This window comes from Prinia subflava, chromosome 5, assembly GCF_021018805.1.
Source record: "Prinia subflava isolate CZ2003 ecotype Zambia chromosome 5, Cam_Psub_1.2, whole genome shotgun sequence".
Lineage (NCBI taxonomy): Eukaryota > Metazoa > Chordata > Aves > Passeriformes > Cisticolidae > Prinia > Prinia subflava.
Genome location: NC_086251.1, coordinates 54,886,261 through 54,904,925, shown reverse-complemented (window position 1 = coordinate 54,904,925; position 18,665 = coordinate 54,886,261). Strand labels below are relative to the sequence as shown.

At 42.4% G+C, this 18,665-nt stretch overlaps 1 protein-coding gene across 2 annotated transcripts; it reads right to left on the bottom strand.

Annotated features, from left to right (window-relative positions):
• Positions 1–18,413, bottom strand: C5H14orf180 (chromosome 5 C14orf180 homolog). Of its 2 annotated transcripts, none has more exons than XM_063399466.1 (6): positions 17,982–18,413; positions 10,938–11,038; positions 9,916–10,075; positions 6,174–6,300; positions 4,419–4,445; positions 1–1,459 (listed from the first exon to the last, which is right to left on the bottom strand). In XM_063399466.1, exons 3-6 carry the CDS (start codon positions 9,931–9,933, stop codon positions 1,260–1,262), a joined length of 372 nt encoding a protein of 123 aa, XP_063255536.1. In that variant the 5' UTR covers positions 9,934–10,075; positions 10,938–11,038; positions 17,982–18,413; the 3' UTR covers positions 1–1,259. The 2 variants fall into 2 exon arrangements, with proteins under 2 accessions (XP_063255536.1, XP_063255535.1); XM_063399465.1 differs by having other exon boundaries at positions 9,916–10,032; positions 17,982–18,412.
• Between the last annotated feature and the right edge of the window lie 252 nt (positions 18,414–18,665).

Here is an 18,665-nt window from a genome sequence, read left to right as displayed (position 1 = left end):
AAAAAAAAACCTAAAAATAAAGCACCATTTTCTCTTTTTGATGATTGCCATGGCAGGGGGAATTAAGCCAAGGTCCTGCAGACATCTCTTCATCTTCACTGGAGCATTCCTCCTTTTTTTCCCCCCTTTTACTTTTACTTCAGCGCTTACAGGCTCTGATGTCAATGTTACCATAAAAAATAACCCCAAGCACACATCAGGTGCTACCTGGGCAGAATCTAAGGTCTAAAATCTGGTTGTGCTGGTTCTTTGAAGCTCATGAACACTCAGTTGTTCTCCTCTCAGATACCCAGAGGACTGTTTCACATGATCTCCATTAAAAGGATTCCTTTCTGACAAATGCATTGGATGGTGGGACAATGGAGTGATAAAGGAATTTATACATCCAACACCTTCATAAACAGACCATACTACCATGATAAAAGGCCTTTAACACCCAGGCCTAACCTCTGTCTGAATACAAGCACTTTCATAAATCTTGCATGTCACCCCGTGGGGTTTATGGACTGAAACAAACCCAGCACATTAAACTACGGATTTGATGATTAACCTGGGTTTCAATTATGCTATTTATTATGTTAGGCAAATAAACTATTTTCTTATTAAATGAGTTTCCCTGTTCTTTTTCACACCTGGGAATCAAGTGAAGCATTAAGAACCAGCTTTTGCCCACGGAGGGAAAAAAAAACCCATGAAAGGAAACAAGAAAGCCATTTGCTGGGATTTTACTAATAATCATTTCAGGTGTATAAATATAGCAGCTTGCCAAGCCTTTGGCCACCAGAGCAGTGTCTGTGCAATAGCTCAGCTTTATTTTAACTTTTGCAAAATAATTCTTAGGAGACTCAAGGAGGAAGATGGTTTGGTATCTGAAGCCTTGACCTGAGACACACAAGGCTTTTCTTCAGAGCTTGCTGCTGCCTGCACAAATCAATGTATTTCCCTCTCTGCTTTTGCTCCTCATATCAGCAGCTTAAGAACTCTGGGGAACAAAATCCCTTGTTGTTAAGGGTGTTGGAGCATGAGTTTGGTGGGACCTCAGGGCATTAGTATGAATGTTCATTGATGTGAAAAAACAAAACAAAACACAACAAAATAACAAAGAAGGAAAAAGGAGAACAAGTGTTTGCTGGGTGTGCACAGCAGGGGTGATTCTCTTGCTCTTTGAGGTGGATGCTCATGTGTTCCTTGCATGTGGCTGCAGTGCACTGGGAGCTTTGCTCTGGTGTTTCTGAGCAGGGTCAGGCTGCAGGACACTGCTACTGCCTCATAAACCAAGTCCAGCACCTCTGAGCAGCGTGTCTTATATGGAGGGAGAAGATGACAAGTCGGGATTGAAATTCCTCCAGGACTTTGACATCTTGCTTCATGCTGGTGTAGTAGAGACTCACAGCAAGGATCAGCACTGCACAGAACGAGAGCCACAGGAGCACAGGCAACCCAGATGATGTCCTGTCATCTGCCGAGCAGTGATGAGGAGAAAAGAGAAAGCAGCATTATTTCAGTGCCATCTTAAACACTTCCCAAATTTGATCCCCTGCTGATGCCTTTGTCTCAGTTTTCTGGCAACAGCAGGGTACAGAGGGCCCTGGTGGTGAGCACTTCTGTAGGCATCAGTTAAGTGATAGTGAGTCACACCTCCTGATGGAGGGTGGTGAGTATAAAAGATATCATCTAATGGAGCATTTAAAGAGTTTAATTATATACAATAAGAACAGGATTTGCATAGCTAATGCATGATCTCAACTTCCTCTCCAGCAATTATTTTTTATACCTTTACCCTAAGTGTTAAGTTGAATACTAGGAGAATATGAAGCTACTTGGTCTAATTACTTAATGTTCACAATGCTCCATAAAAGGGAGAAGCTATAGATTTCTGTCCTTTTCCCTGGTAAGTCAGCTTGTTTGGGACTCCTGCTAATTATGGAAAGAACCCAAACATGGCACCATTAACCAAGAGGCACGTTCAGAAACCTCTGGTGGTTTGAACCACTCTCAGAGTGCTGTGTGTGCTAATTACACCAGAACATCCTCTGCGCTTGCTCGTCAGCAGGAGGATGCTGAAAAGGTTTTTCTTGCCTTCAAAATATTTTTAAAATGTGTTTAAAGTGCCACAGGTGGGGCACAGCACACATGTGGAAATCAGAGGCTGCATTCAGCTTGCTGACAGCTGTGTCCCAGTCCTTGCCTGCCCATATCCATCCCTGGGCCACGGGGATCCAGTTTGACTCAGACCTGGCTGCTCTGTCTGACTGCGTGGCCACTGCACAGTGGGCACTATTTCATAAAGCACTTAGAGTATTAAACATGCAGTAGAAAGCCAAATTCATGCCTGAATAAAACCCACAGTGTGCAGCTATTTTCCTGCCATATGCACATAATCAATAAGGAGATAAAAATGTGGAGTGTATTATTACGGGTAAAGGGCCAACATTAGCTGCTGTAAGGTATTTAAATTAGCTTCCACTCTGAGCCCTGGAACACACACCAGTCAATTAAACTGTCATACAGACGTACAGAGAGGAAGGTAAAAGTCATAAAACCAAGCCAGAAACACATAATAATGTATCAAAAAGTGCATGGGGAAAAGGTAAAATGTTAATAGGCAGTCATTTTATAGCTAACCAGAAACCAAATCAATGTCCCATAATAGATCTAAGTGAATTATTTGCAGCAAGTAATTTATTCATTTGAATTTAGCCCTTCTTTCTGTTTGCAAATTATCCATGTGCAGACTTCAGATTTTATAAATTTGTTTATTTGGCATTATTCTATGAAGGGTTGATGTGAAGGTGTTTAGCCAGGGAATTGCTCACCACTTTCTGGTTTTGCAGAGATTTGTGAGTTAGCAGTTGGTGTTTTCCTTGTGAGATTTCCCACACCACAGGCTACAGCTCTTGACTGGGTGCCCACCTGCCTTTTCCAATGTGGGGCTTGGCTGATGTGAGCAGGGAAACGTTCTTGTGGAAGCTGAACAGATTTTCACATCGACCCTTTCATCTGAAGTGTTTGTAACCCATTTCAACTTTTAAAAAGTTACTTTCCATTTGAAATTTCTGGGTGATCTCAAATGTAAAACTGGGCTTTCCTTATATCCTCTCAGTAATGAAATGTGTTCTGTCCATGAACAGAAAAAAAATAATGCAGAAGAGTAACTCCACTTGCAAAATTGTGATGAGCTATGCTCACAACAGCTTCAGCCCATCACTAGAGTTAGGTGCTGAAAATCAAATTTGCTTTTCTAGATTACAATTAGAAATTCAATGCTTAAATTTGTTAGTTAAATTGCTTGTTGGAAGAGCACAGACCTGTGCCCAGTCTCATGGCAACCCATCTGAGAAAAGCATTGGACCTGGATACAGGAGATTTTGTTTCAGTTCCTGCCTTGGATACACATTTCCACTGGGCCCTGAAGAATATTTGATCTTTGCTTTTCTGCCAGGCACTTTTCTGGCTGTATAGCCTGTTTCTAACCCAGTAACAGCCCTGGATGATGCTTCCATTGTCATGAGCACACAGCCCCTCTTCCTGGACAACAGCAATAGCTGAGGGGTATGAGGACATCTGCCTGAGAGGCTTTTTGGGCTCCCAAACTATAGGTCTGTGTGTGTATATATACATGTATATAGGACCCCTCTCCACTGCACTGCCTGCACCTGGGGCTGGATGCTGCCCAGGGCCTCCAGAAATGTTCACCATCATCAGAATATTCAGATGCACTCATTTGCTTGGGGGTCTGTGAGGCTGCCAGGCCTCAAAAACAACAACAACAACCAAAAAACAAACAAACAACCAACCAAAAAAACCCACCAAAACAAAAAAAAACAAAACCAAAAACCCCCCACCAAAAACCAAAACCAAACCAAAAAAACCCCAAAAACAAACAAACAAACAATCCAAAAAAACCCACCCCAAACAAACAAACAACCCCCCCCCACACAAAAACCAAACCAAAATAAACCAAACCCCAAAACCCCCACACAACAACCCACCAGAAAAAACCGATTATTTTTATTATTTCTACCCTGCTGTCAGCATATAATTGTCTCTTCCCCTCATACCAAGCTCAGCAGGGAGAACTATTGTTTAGCTTGGGGTGCTTTCCTTGCATATCTTAGTGAGAAACCTGTACCTATTCTAATGCCACAAAATATATTAGCTATATTTAAATTAAAAAGAGCTTCAGGGATTTAATTTTTGTTTCCACTATCTGTCTTACTAGACGACTTGTTTAAAATTGCACCAGACCTCATCAGCACTTTATGCTGCTTATGCTGAGAAGAAAAAGCAACCACTGGCAACACAAACTGCTGTGTATATGGAGGGAGATTTGCACAGTGCATCCCACCAGCCACAAAAGCAAACTCAGGTTAATGCTATGGATGGCTCACAGTTGTAATGTGAAAAATTCAACTTACCCACTACGTAGTCACAGCAGGAAATGACTAGAAAACAGAATGAAAATGTTCTTACTCGCCTGGAAAGGTCTCCTGGCAGAGGGTGAACAAGAAAATACAGAGCCAAGCAGTGTCCTGAAATTGCCTGGCACCTTGGAGATGTTGGGCAACCTCTTACACCACTTCTGGCTCTGGATGAGGACCTACCCAATCCATGCAAACATGCAGATGCAGGTGCACTTCAGGAAAGTGAGGAAATATTATTGTGTGGAAGAATTCAGAGCCAGGATTGCTGCTGTTGCAGGGAGGTCGGGAAACAGCTCTGCTAAAACCCCTCCCTATTCCACACAGTTCCTAGAAAGGAAAGGATTTAGACAAGCAGGCTGAAAGAATGAAAGTTAAGAAAGCACTGTCAGACTAACTTTCATCAACAATATCCTGGGAGTGTGTCTGCTTGGCAGCCAGGGCCCAGACACAATCCAAGATGAAAAGTCCATAAAATGGAAATATTTCAGTGGTGCCAGCCACTTTGTTTTACCAGCCTTAATGTGAGTGATATTGTGTGGACAAACAGCAAATAATCTAAATCACAGACTGTTTGCAACACAGAATACTAATTATGGCTTGGAAGGTTTCTCATGTCTCCATGAAAAAGAGTCATAGCCTTCTCCACGCTTGCAGCTCCCCACGAGTTCCATGGCTTTGCTGAAGTCAGAGCCACTGGGAGACAAACCTGTCCCCTGGCCTGGACTGGCTGCAGGATTTCCAGTGGGGCATGGACTCTGGCAGGGAGCTGAGGGATTTATTAGTTCCCAACAGAATCCTGCTCTTGAGCAGTCAGATGAGCTTTGAGGAATTTAGGGCTGACTCACCGAGTCTTTCCAGGAGTTCAGTTTTGGTGGGAAAGCCCAGGCCATGTCAACAAGCTTATCAAGAAACAGCCTTCCCTTCAGGCATCAGGAGGCATCCCAAACAATGTATTGCCAAACAAATGAAGTTCTGTTTATAGACACATCTGCAGGTGCCAAGCCTTATTTTCAGAAGCTGCAGCAGTCAGCAGGTGGCTGACAGAAATTTTACCATTCTGCCAGTGATGTTTTGACCAACTGACATATCAAATCCATAAAATTTTAGTTCTCTACCAATAAACACAATTTTCTTGGTTGGCTAAGTTTGGGAAAGTCAGAAAATAACAACAATTATTATTTGGTATGGCATAGAGCACGTGCAGAAATGCAAACTGGATCCTTGTGCCATACCTCTGATGAATGTCATTCCCAATTGACCTACCTGCAATATTTTGGCTCACGAATTAAAAGAACAGAGGTTTTGATAACTTTGATAACTTTGTCAGTCCTCGAGTGTCTTTGTTGGCAGAAGTTGTTACATCCTGGCTGCTAGGCTCGTATCTCTGCTATTGTATTCTGTGGCATCCTAGTTACCCACAGTGATATAATTATGCTTAAATTTGGTCTAAGTTAATGGAAACATCGTTCTGGGGAAGCCCTGGGGTCCAGCCAGGCCCATGAGATCCCAGTGGGGGCTGACTCGGGGGTCACTGAGACCTCAGCTGGGGGTGAGCAGGAGGCTGTCTCCTCCCAGGGCAGATGGACCAGATACAGTTCTGCAGAGCACAGAGCAAGAATCCTCCATCCTCTGCTCCCTGCTGAGCTGAAAATCACCAATTATCAGAGGGGGAAGCTGATGTGGACAGACAGAGTGGATGTTAAAAAAGCTAGAAAGGTCATGCCAAAATCCCTGGTAACCTGAGCATACCGTGTTCAATGACTTCCTCTGGCTCACGAAAGCGAACCCTTCTCTCTGCTCTCCGCTTTTCCCCCACAGCTTGGTCCACAGGTGGCCTTTTCCTCAGTATGGAAGGAGGATAGCTACTGTCATCTGCCTAAAGAGTTCATCAAAACACAAAACATGTGACCATTCAGACATTTAATGTAACTGGGTGACGTTTGGATCTTTGGTGGATATGTTACCATATCCCTCGAAGGATATGCAACCCATCTGCCTGGACATAGTCCAAAGCTGTAATATTTACAGCAAGACAAAGGGATATTCATACACTGCCACAGACCTGCAGTACTCTAAAGCTGTATTCTCAGGGAAAAGGATAGTTAAAGCGATGGACAGCAAAATGTTCAGAAAGGACTTCTCTTCATTGTAACAAATACTTCCTGAAGGTGGCTGCTCAGCAGCCTTAGGCTGCTCTTAGAAGAACATAAATGTGGTATGAAATATATGAACCATATCATTTGGACCACCTTTAAATGTTCTGAGCTAAGCAGTTCTGTTCAGAATGCAGCGTTACCGTTTCAACAACAGGGACTTTGCAGCTGACTTGGTTTTGGACACTCCTGGTGGGTAGAGAAGGCTGTTTATTTGCACTTTGATATAACAGTTATGCTGTTGCTCTGTTTTTTGCTTAGAAACCACATTTAGTCTTTGACAACAGAATCATAATGCTGTGTGTTCTTTGAAATGACAAGAAGCAGAGTTGCAATAACAGTAATAAGTCACGGTTCTGCATGGGAATGTTCCCACTGCCAACTGCTCCAAGTGAACCCACAGAGCCTTGGTTCAGACACCCACTGTCCTCTGGGTGTCTGGACACCCTCTGTTCTTTGAATACTTCTCAAAGATTAAAGTGAGGGGCAGAGAGTCTTAGTATTTTATTTTTAAGACTGAAGTAATCTTCTCTAGCCCTTTCCATCTCTCCCCTCTGTTCCTCTGCTCGATAAAGGTATTTTTTTTCTTCTGGTTACTGTCCCTGATCTCTTCCCCCCCTGTGTTTGTTGCTCCCCTACTCAATGATTGCCTGCACCTTACTTCAGTTTTTCTTAGATTTCTTTTTTTTTTTTTTATCTTTCTACTCCTCAATTATCTACTTTTGTCCTTTTTTAGACTCAAATGCCATTGCCTTGGCTTTTCTTATTGGATGCTTTCCCCACACTCACCATTTTACACAGCCACTCCTCGGACTGCAGAAGCAGGATTAGGTCCCATTGACTACAATCCGGGTGTCAGACCCCAGAGTAAAGGAGATAAATAGGTTTTCTTACACATCACATTTTGGATAACCTCAAAAGGCACATTACACAGTCAGCAGGAGCTGCCATGGGGTGAGGAATGTCTTCAGCTTTGATTCCTTCTCCTGAGAGATTCATAAAACCAATCTCATCACTGATAAGGATGCTTTCTCTGATCTTGGGGTCATGTCACCTCTGCCTCATGACTGTGGACAGTGTGTGCTGGAGCTCTGTGTTTTTCATTCAGCAGCTAGGAAGCTGGAAACCCCATTCAGGTCATGGGAAACGTGGATTTGACTTCTTTCCAAGTTCCAAGAAATGCAAAGCCAAGTCTTAGATACATATCCACATAATCAGATTTATGGTGTACACACGGGAGCAGGGAATCTCAGTCTCTGCCACTGAAGCTGTCTTGTTTGGCCTTGAATAATTAAATATTCATTGAGCTAAAGAAAGAAAGAAAGAATGACTCTACAGCCTGGTGTTTGGGTGCTCCCTTGGGGGTGGCAGAAGCCTGCTCCTACCCTTGCTTCAATGAATACTTAATAGGTAACACTTAAATATTCATTGGAGCGGTCACTGGGAACAGGGTCTCTCATCTACCAGGTGAGTACCCCAATCACTCTGCAACAGCCACACACACACTCACATAATGAATACTTGATTATTCTGTGTAAAATGAAACAGCTTTAGGGAGACACAGACCAGCTCAGGCTAGGGGTGGTTGAAGCATTAGCTATGAGGGCTTCTCCTGTGGCACAACCAAGGAAACTAAACCTTGCGTTTGAACAGATTTAGAAGTCCAAGTGCAGCTGTTGTCCATACGAGCTTTTCCAAACACTTAGCAACGACATCACATCAGAAGAGAAAAACATCAAACAAGTAGCTGGTTGGATAGCACCTAGCCAAGGAAGACCTTAAGATTTTAGATATTTACTAGACTTTAATAACTTGTGGAAATCAAAATTACACAGTGTCGGAACAAACAAAACACTGTCCCCTGAGACAGAAATCTAGTGTTAACATAGTGCTACAAGAGCTGGAAACCTACCAAGGTAGGAAATTGTGGGAAATTGTATGACCCTAGAAACACCCCACTTGCAACAAGCTCCAGGCAGTGACAGAGGGACTCCATCACCCACCAGAAGATCACTTACCTGCAGCTCTTTGGCACTAGGATCGGAGGGTGAGGCTGGACATACTTGGGACATGTACTCTGGAAGCCGACATGAAGCCTCCCACATGAAGCTCTGGATGGAAAGCCTCTTGCCCAGGAGGATGAGGAGGAACAAGGAGAAGTGTCCAGAGACCCCTCTGCAGCGGGGATGGAGCCGGCAGCGGCACCGCGCCGACGGGAGCGGCCACGGGGGACCAGGAGGGCAGAGAGGAGCTCGTGCCCTTTGTCCCAGGGCTGGTGTGGGAAGGATGGCACTGCCTGAGACGTGCTCAGGAGCCAGAAATAGCACACAGTGATAGCACTGACTGTGCAGCTGGGAGCAGGGCATTTCTGGCAGCCAGAGAGGGCCTGAATGGAGCAAGCCACGGACAAACACCTATGTATTTGTTTGGGGTGAATGTGAAGTTGAGGGTGGTTCTGTTCAATAACAACTGCTGCATTTCTGTGCTCACACTGGTTTCCTTTCCAGAACCCATCCCCAATCACAAAAATCTTGCAAGTGGGATTGCTTTTAATCCTTCTTCCATTCAAAATATGTGGGTAAAGCCACTAGAAAATTATATAAATATAGTGGGATGACAGATATCTCCCTCCAGAACAGTTATGGCCTCACTTTATATGTTTTACAAATTAAATACATTATTACACTAATAAAGTGGGATTTAAACATTTGACATTTCTACTCATATTATAATAAGATTATTGATAAAAAGAGAGGTGATTTACTGTTCAAGAGGCTTTAACAGCCCCTTGTCAAATGCTGAAGGCTGGGCATCATCAAATATACAAGTTTTGGTTAGAAATACCTAACATTATTGCTAAAATATACTGGTTTACTGTCCCTGCAAGCACAGAGCTATTTATTTCCAGTGCCATGTGTAATGTACATGGTTTGGTTTTTTAGCAGGTGGCTGGATGGATATTTCCATGTCATGTTCAGGCTGGCCCTTTTTCTGCAGTGCAGAGAGGGTTGCAAGATGCTCATACAAGCACTGGGATCCGAAGGGCACAGCTGCTCTCTGGGCCTCACTGCTTATTCACTTCCTTTCAGGGATATGGGGAGTGGGTGAGTAGATGGAGAGGGTTGGGATCCTCCCCAGGGAAAACTGGTCCAGAGCAGCAGAGGAAGAGGGGTCAGCAGACCCCCCAGGCCATGCTGCTCTCCTGCAGCTCAGCCTCTGCCTGGGTCTGCTGTCCTCAAGGCTGCCCTTAGTGAGATCAGTATCCACATGGAGAGGAACAGATTTTGCTCATCTAGGGCTCTCCACCGAGTGCACCATATCTAAAAGGGTTACCTTACCTTCTCTTTCCTGTGCATTGGGGTGATGGAGGGCTTTTCCTCATGCTGAAACCAGCTTACAGCTGCAGGCCTTGTGGAATGCTCCCAAAATCCCCTCTCTGCTGTGTCCTGCAAGTCCTGCAAGTGTTCCACAGAAGTTATTTCAAGATATCTAGGATGGCTGTTGGTGGGGAAAAGACAGCCTTTAAAATTTTGTTCATAATAGATCCTAGACAGAAAAGTGACAAAACCTGTCAAACCATGGTCCCTGGATTCACTGGCTCCTTCCTCCTGCTGTGATAGTCACTTACTACTAATTCAGGTAAGAAGGAATTTACCTTCCTGTTTTGGCCAGAAAAACTGATGAAGGTGGGATTAGGGAAGTCAAACTCTAGTCCTCATCTAGCTTTGACTTTGTCCGTGGGAATTGTCTCATTTATTTTTATTAGTGTCACCCAGCAAGGCAGGTAAGAAGGTCTTGTGCAGCCTCTTGTTCCTGCAGATCAGGACAATGCACTTGTCAGCTTTTAGACCTAAATGAAAAACCTTGCTCATGTCTTTTTCACTGACCCTGACTTTGTACAAAGGAAGGTTTCACAGTTTTCTAAGTATTTGGTCAAAGAGATTTTGGTAATAATAATAATAATAAAAAATCCAAACAGACAAACAAACAAACCCACCAAAACCAAACCAAACCAAACCAAACCAACAAACATAACAAAAACCAAACCAGCAACAAAAAACCCCACCAGTGCAGAAGTTGATGGGATTTTTTGTATTCAAGAAATGGACATATGGAGACAACATTTGTAATTTTTGATGCCAGAAAGCATTTCTTTTCAGTTCTAGATTGCCCTTAAATGTAAACAATTTTTTGTTCATTTGACTGAAAAATAATTGGGCAGCTTATGACAGTTTTCATGAAAGATTGCTGTCTAAATGCCAGGAATGATAATTTCATAGTGGCATTCTCACTTTTATCTCAAGATGTGCTAATTATGTTGATAGTAATGGTTGTAAATGCTTGAATAATTAGTAGTTACCTGGGCACTCAAGTTTCAGTGGATAAAGATGTCAGGAGTTCAATTCTCATGACAGGGACAGTTCCATTCTTCCTAAGTGCTTTTGACTGTAGTTTAACAACCTAAAATTGGATATATGTTAGAAATAAAACACAGACCAAGACTTACAGTAAAATAATCCAGGAAAATAATTTCTCTAGCCTCTGAAATTCACTGGTAATAAACAATAGTTACTATAGTATGATTTCTGCATTAGAAGCTGTAAGAACTTCCTTTAATGTAGCCCTTCTTTCTAAAGTAATTTTTCATCTAAGCTTTGATCTCATTTAATGCAATGTACCTCAGAAACAAAGCTGGTCAAATAATTCATAAATGAATTATTTAGCTTGAGAGTGTCACCTCTATTTCTTTCACCTAATTGTTCACAAATAGACAGTGACTTTCGTGAATGTATTCATTATTCAGATTTATTCAGTCGGTAATTGCTGGGAGTAATTCTTTGTCTGTAGATTGCCTGGAATCATTTTGCTGTGAACATTTAATACTAAAAATCTATCCAGGCTTTCAATACAAGACAAACTAAAATTATCTGTAACTACTGATGTAGCTCTTAAACTCGAACAATATACTGCAGTTTTAAAGAGTAACACCAACATTTTCATCAAGAGACCCACGACTCCCCATAGTACATAGGAAGGAAAGCAAAAACATTTCAACCCTCTGTGTAGCACCGACACTGAATGCTGCACAATGTATATGCAAATAACTTTTTACAAGAAAAGGCTTGCTTAAGTGTTTGCTCAGCAGAAAAACAAAACATGCCCAAACAAAACATGATTGACTTCCCAGAGAATAAATATGAGCAGTCCACACAAAGGAATTAACTGCACAGACAGTATTTTTTCTGCAATACCCCAGTGGAAGATGTCTAGGAAATAAACATAACATGATAAAACAATTTTACACTCAGAGGATAGCCGTGTAACCGTATGAACTCTTTTTCCATTTCCTTCTGTGGGAATAAATATTTTAGACAAGCAAAGTACTTTGTAAATGATGCCTTTGTGGGGATTCGTCTGGCCTGGTTCAATTATTCTGAAACCTAGCAATTTTCTCATATCATTGAATCTGCTTTTATTGCAAATAGGGTCATAGAAATAGTCACTCATTGCAATAATGGACTTCGTTTATCTTAACTATTAACACTTCCAGTAGGTTTACACACACACACACGTATATATTCAATATTTATGGATATGCACAGTGCATATATATTAATAATGAAGTAACTTTATCTCCAACAATCTGAAAACAAAATCACGTAATACCATACAGTGTGGGGTGCAGTGGTAACTGGAAGCAGCATATCAGGATAACAGAACAGAAAAGGAATAAATAAATTAGAGGGGTGTCTTCCGTATCTTCCTCAACTTCCAGAGTGTCAATTGAGCCTTTGTTCAGTATTCCACCTTTCGCGGTTCTGTGTACTCTTGATCAATAATTTAGAGATGCACCTTTTGGAAGCAGGGTAAGTTTTGTGTTTGCCAAGAGTGATTTTCCACTAGTCAGGAAGTACATCAGGAAATAAAACAGCAAATTGCCCCACAGAGTATAATTAGGTTTTGCCTTCTTCCTTTTTGTGTCTCTGGAGAAACAGATTTACTGCTGGAAGATATGGGACACCCATGAGATTTCATACAGCACCATTTCTTTTCCTCAGCCTTCCAGTGAAGGAAGCACTGTGTAAATCCCAGCCTCAAGATGAAAATCAGCTCTTTGGACTGCATGTTTCCGTTTCACATTCACAAGGATCGTGATAAATCTTTTGTCTGGCAGTCAGTCCAAACTGGGGTGTTTTTGTGGAGTTGGTGAAAAAGAAAAGATCAACTACAAAGCATAATGAAAAAAGAGCACTGAATGGGAAGATGATCTAGCAACTCTTGGTGCATGTAGCCAGCCAGGATGAAAGCAATCAGTTTTCCTTCCTGGATGTCTGTTAGTTCCTGTGATGCCCACAGAGCTGTGAATCCAGGAGCATTTTCCCCCAAGGAAGTGCAGTTGAGATCAGTGCAAAGTGCAGCATCAACCACCCCTGTGCTCCAGGAAGGACCCACAGGGTCACCCTCCCAGTGGGACCTCTTTGCCTTCAGTTATTACTAACTTATGCTGGAGGTTTTCATTGATCACACAGATCTGTAGTTCCCCTTGGATGCAGGTAGGCAGACCTGGGCCATCTATCCAGGACCTGTGGGTTTGCTAACTTTTGTAAAAATTGGATTAGGGGTGGTGTTACTGCAGGTGGCCATCTGATCCACCACAACTGAGCTCACTGCTGAAGGCAGAGCCCTGGCTCTATTTACAGATGTAGAATCTCAGAATTATTTCGGTTGGAAAAGACCTTTAGGGTCAGTGAATCCAAATGTTACCCCAGCATGGCCAAGGCCACCACCAACTATGTCTCCAGCTGCCACATCTAAATAACTTTTAAATACCTCCAGGGACAGTGACCCAACAGCTTCCCTGGACAGTCTGTTCCAGTGATTGACAACCCTTTTGGAGAAGAAATTTTTCCTTATATCCAGTCTAAATCTATCCTGGTGCAATCTGATTTCCTCTTGCTCTATTTCTTGTTAATTAGGAGAAGAGGCCAACACCCCCCATCTACAACCTTTTCTCAGGTAGTTGTAGGGAGTGATTTGGTTTTCCCTGAGCCTAATTGTCTCCAGTCAAAGCTGGAGCTGCTGGCTCAGCTGCTTCTCATGAGTCTGGTGCCCCAGACCCTTCCTCAGCTCCGTTGCCCTTCTCTGGACTTGCTCCAGCACCTCAATGTCTTTCTTGTAGTGTGGGGCCTAAAACTGAAAATGGGATTCAAGGTGCAGCCTCAGCAGCACTGAGTACAGGGTGACCACGTAGCAGGTCCTTCAAAGAGATGATGGTGTTCCTGGAGCTGTGGCACCAGTTTGAAATCCACCTTGTGCACGGGTTTTTCCTGGTTTTGAACAGGGTTCTTTTCTAAGGCAAAGATAGAAGCACTGAGCATAAGTGTAGAGTTTTGCATTATGCTGAGAACATCCCTGCTGCAGCCCAGAGCAATCTCTGCTCTATTTGGACTGACTGGAAGTGATTTAGCTCTGTTGAGAAATTTGGTCTCAATTTATCCCTGGCATGAGTCCATTGACTTATAAAAGGCATGAATCTGTCTCCATTTCTTAAAATTGCCTCTCTTATTCATGTGTCTTTCCGGGTAGAGGCTGCAAATAACCACAGAGGACTTGTGAAGATAGACAGTAAACATCGAGAGAATTTCTGGCTGCTGAAATGAACTTTCTAAATAATTACAGAATGATTTCACATCCATTTCATAATTAGAATCCTGAGATTGCAGCCAAGTTATTACTTGTGATTCAACATCCATTTTTTATTTTAGAAATGTTCCATAGCCATTAGGCTTATCCCACCTGAGATTTTCTAGTTTGTTCTGATCAGCCTGTCACTGGGACCTAAAATGTAAAACACGTATTGATGGAATTAGAGTTACCAAGGAACCAATTTCTAGTATCTGCTGTTGGCTCACTGATTCCAAATCAGTCAGTCCTGTTGATGTGGGATGTGGGAGATGGACAGGGCTGGAGCCAGTGAGGTTATTCTGAGTCAGTTTTGTTACACACTTAGTGTATTTTAGGAACAAAACCTAGTGGAACTGTAACTTCTGCCCGAAGCATTTGTGCTGCTGTTGATGGCGGGGCTGCCATCAGCCATGAAATAAATTAGGAGAAATCTACTGCCAGCAGGAGGACATCTGAGCTGGCATAATAGAGAAAAGGCATGCAAAGAAAACCTTCTTAGAAATAGGGAAAGTGGGATTATCTTCAGGAGTTCTATGTTAGCAGTAATCACTCTGTGCTTGATGTTGTGTTCATTGGGGCTTCCTGCCCACTTTCCTAGGTGAGCTCTGAGCTGAGGAGAAATCCAGTTTGGACGACTGTAGGATACAGCCTCAAAAGGGATTAGTGGTCTTGTTTTAATCCCAGGTATCAGAAGACTCCATCTGACTTCTGTGAGCCACAGCCTCTCCCCTAAAAAGGATTTTAGGAACCTGGCAGACATTAATGCCAAACTGGCCCTGAGAGGGGCAGCAAGCAGGGCTGGCAGCAGTGGGAAGGAGCCAAGGGAATCACAGAGCACCAAGACACAGGCAACCACAAAACAGGATTTGAGGGCACTGATGTAAATGCACTTGAGCTCCATTTGTGGTGTCACCTTGGAAGAGGATTAGATTAGATTAATGACATGAAAGAAGAACAGAAAAATGGAGAAAAGAGCATATTGAAGTGTAACAAAAGCCCAAATGAATAAAAAAAAATCTTGAATTGGAAAGCTTTTGGATGATGATATTGGATGATAAAGATTAGAAAAAGAAAGTGGCAAATCCCTCTGTCATTGGCAGCTGCTTTACATTAATGTTAAGTCTATTAATGATGATATTTGTTTTTCTAATTAGTATGTAAGTCTCTCTCCTCCACCTCTCCAAGCCCTGGAGACTGGTGATTTCAGAGAAAAACAAATAGGTTTAACAAAAAGTAATTGGTACAATTTTCAAAAATGGCTGAGTGCTTCTGGAGCTTATATTCAATTTCATCTCAGTTTAAGCTGAGGCAAAGAAAATAAGCAAGGAAAAATTCAGGCAGAACATCAAAGTACACTTGTTGGCATCAGGCTTAACAGATAAGTCAGGTTGAAAGCCAGTTACATTTTGCAGAGGCAAGCTGAATATTTCAGTTGTGCTTTAATCCCAAAGCAGAGCATCCTTTGGCATTCCTTCAAGAGAGTTGTAGGATCCTGCTCACACCAAGACAAATTGTGTCTTACAATGGGATAGCTGAGAGCAGGATGTGCTTTGAGAGTAGAGTGGGAAAACAGGGTCCAGCATTGACCCCTGGCAGGTTTGAATCAGAACCTTCAAGAGCAATGCCCCTAAGATGCAGCTTCTCATTAGCTGCCTTCTAACAGCTTGGCTGTCTCTCTCTTTCTCCTTCATTCTCTCCTTCATTCTTATCAGAAATTTGGTCCAGGACCAGGAAACCTCTCAGCTTAAATTAATATGCTGGTCATCATCTTTGCCTCAACAAATACATTTTTTCTGATGTGGAACATTTTCACTGGTATATTTTTCATCATCTTAAATGCATGAGCCTTTCAATCAGTCTTCTCAATGAAACAATAGAAATTACTTTGCCTTTTCTTTTAAAGCCAGAGAAATGCAAAAGCAGGGAATGAATCTTCATGGGACAGCTGTGGAGATGCTGAAATAATGATGTCTGAAGGGAGAAGGGTGGAAGCTGAGCTCTTGTTCTATTACAGGATTCTGACTACAAGGCTGGTCCCTGACAAAGACAAAACTTTTGGGTACACAGAGCTAGTGCAGTGTCTTGCATTCTCTCTTTCATGCATTATACCCACTCTTCTTTCTGGGAGAAGTTTTGAGACTGGAGTGTTCCTATACTTCCTACCTGTAGTTACCTCCTCCCTATGTATTGGAAATCTGGGAAGATATTCGATTTTTTCTGGAGCATACTGGGTCAAAAAGGTCTTTGCAGCTCTAAAGTTAAGATGATGGAAAAGTGACACCAACTCTTCTCCTTCCCAGAAGTTGTCTCCTGTCTTTGTGACACCTCTGTAGATCTGAAACACCTTTTCCTGACACTCTTGCTGTTGGATAATTCCAGAACAGGGAAATAATGTTAACTTCTTCAGTGGCATATTTGACAGCCCAAATCAAAAGGTGATTAGCAAGGGATGCTCCAGGAGCCACCACTCTGTCATGGCTTTCAGGAGGATCCAGTGTGAGCCAGCATCTGTGTCAGAGATTTAGACTAAGAGGTGCCAGGTTAATCAAAGCTGGTGGGTTTGCTCTCTTCTGTGCTCTCCATTGTCATTTCAAAAAGGACACCTTCAGCCCCTTTGCCTTTACCAAATAAAAATCAAGTAACTGCAAGGCAGCAAAATGACATTCCATTTTTTTCCCCCTGGGAATATGAAACATAAATAAAAAATACAATGGAGGAAAAAAAGAATTTTGCAGAATTTGGAGCAGGTGGCACTGGTAGCTGTCACCTTTATTTGTGAGTTCAGAGTTTGATTTTGGGGCAGCATGTGGTGGAAACGGGCTGGCACTGGAGAGGAGAAGTCAGTGCTCCATGTACCAAACACCTCTCAGAACTACAAGCTGTCTAGTTATCTCTTCTGAAAAACCAAAACCAAGGCTCAAGATGTCTTGGGAATGAATTCTTCTAAATCTTGGCACTACCCCAGCACATGCACTGGTAGTTCTGACCTTCCTATCTGAAATCTTTACTTTCTTTTCTCCCCAAAATTAAAGTAGAGAAGTTCCAGGATGAAAATATAGAACTTTGTAAATTCAGATCCTTGTCAAAATTTTTTTATTGCAAATCATATCCATCTGAATCATGATCCCTTCATTCTTGTTACTTTATCTGGGCAAAACAGAATTTAATTATCGGGTTTGGGTGTCATTAGGAAGGGAACATGGAGCTTTCCTGATCCACATCATGTTAAGCAGATCAGACCTCCTTTCTGGAGGTAAAATGGGTTGTTTGGGATTTGAAATGTTGTTAATCTTGTTTCCAACATTCATGCAAAATGGGCTCTAGGGGAACTGATTACCATATTGCTCTTATACTGATTCAGTTCTAAAAAGTCTGATGAGTTACTTTATTGCAGCTCCTGATAAGGGTTACTATTGTTCATAAATAATGTTCTCAATGTCATCAGCCTTGTTTAAGACCAGAGCTGTACAAGAACTGCACACACAGGCAAAGAGACTGTTCCTACCCTGCAGTCTGTATAAACTGAAGGAGCAATGCCACTTTACACCAGCACAAAGATCTGGCTCACACTTTTCAGAGAGGCTGAATATAGAACACAAGGGAAAAGAAGCCAAGAAGCTGCAGTGTTTTGACAGGAACAGGTTAAGCAGTTTAAAAACAGAGGCTCTCTCCACACTGGCCTGCGCAGCCAAGAACACACAACCTTTTTTAGACGTACCTGTTGGTCACGATGAAAAACGTAGGTAGCATCTCACACTGACATGTCTGGCTCGGGAGGCCTGCTCAGAAAAATCCCTCATTGGGGCAGCAGCTGTCCTCTTCCCCAGGGCAAATTCCTTTAAAGCTGTCAAAGATGCTGTAATCAGACTAGGTCATCAAAACCGGTCCTCCTGAGGACTGGAAATAAGATCCAGAGATGAGCATTCAGCTACATGGGCAAGGTCTAAAACAAGAAAGTTTCCATTGAAATTAAATGAAGAGACTGTAATTGCTGTGAAAGAAAAGCAGAGCTATCACTGGGAGAGCCCGAAAGCTTTGAAAGCACCTCCTGAAAGGATGCTTGCTGGAAAGGAGGGATCTGTGTACTGAATAACAGAATCTGATAACTGAGCACAGCTTTCACAGGGAAACCAACTTCGATAACTGCTGGAGCATTTCACTCTGTGGCTCCTGGAGAGGCAAGTTTTAATTGAGATTTCACTGCACAGCTGAGTAGTTTTATTACCAGGTTAAATAAAAAAAAGGTTAATAAAGTAATAAAAATGGATTCTTTGCATTCTTGATTTCAAAACATGGAGCTGTGGTCAATATGCTTAATAATTTGTAAACAGAGTGGAACAAAGCACAAATAGCCATGGTGACCATGGAGAGGGGATTGCTATGAGCTTGTCCTTCCCTTGCA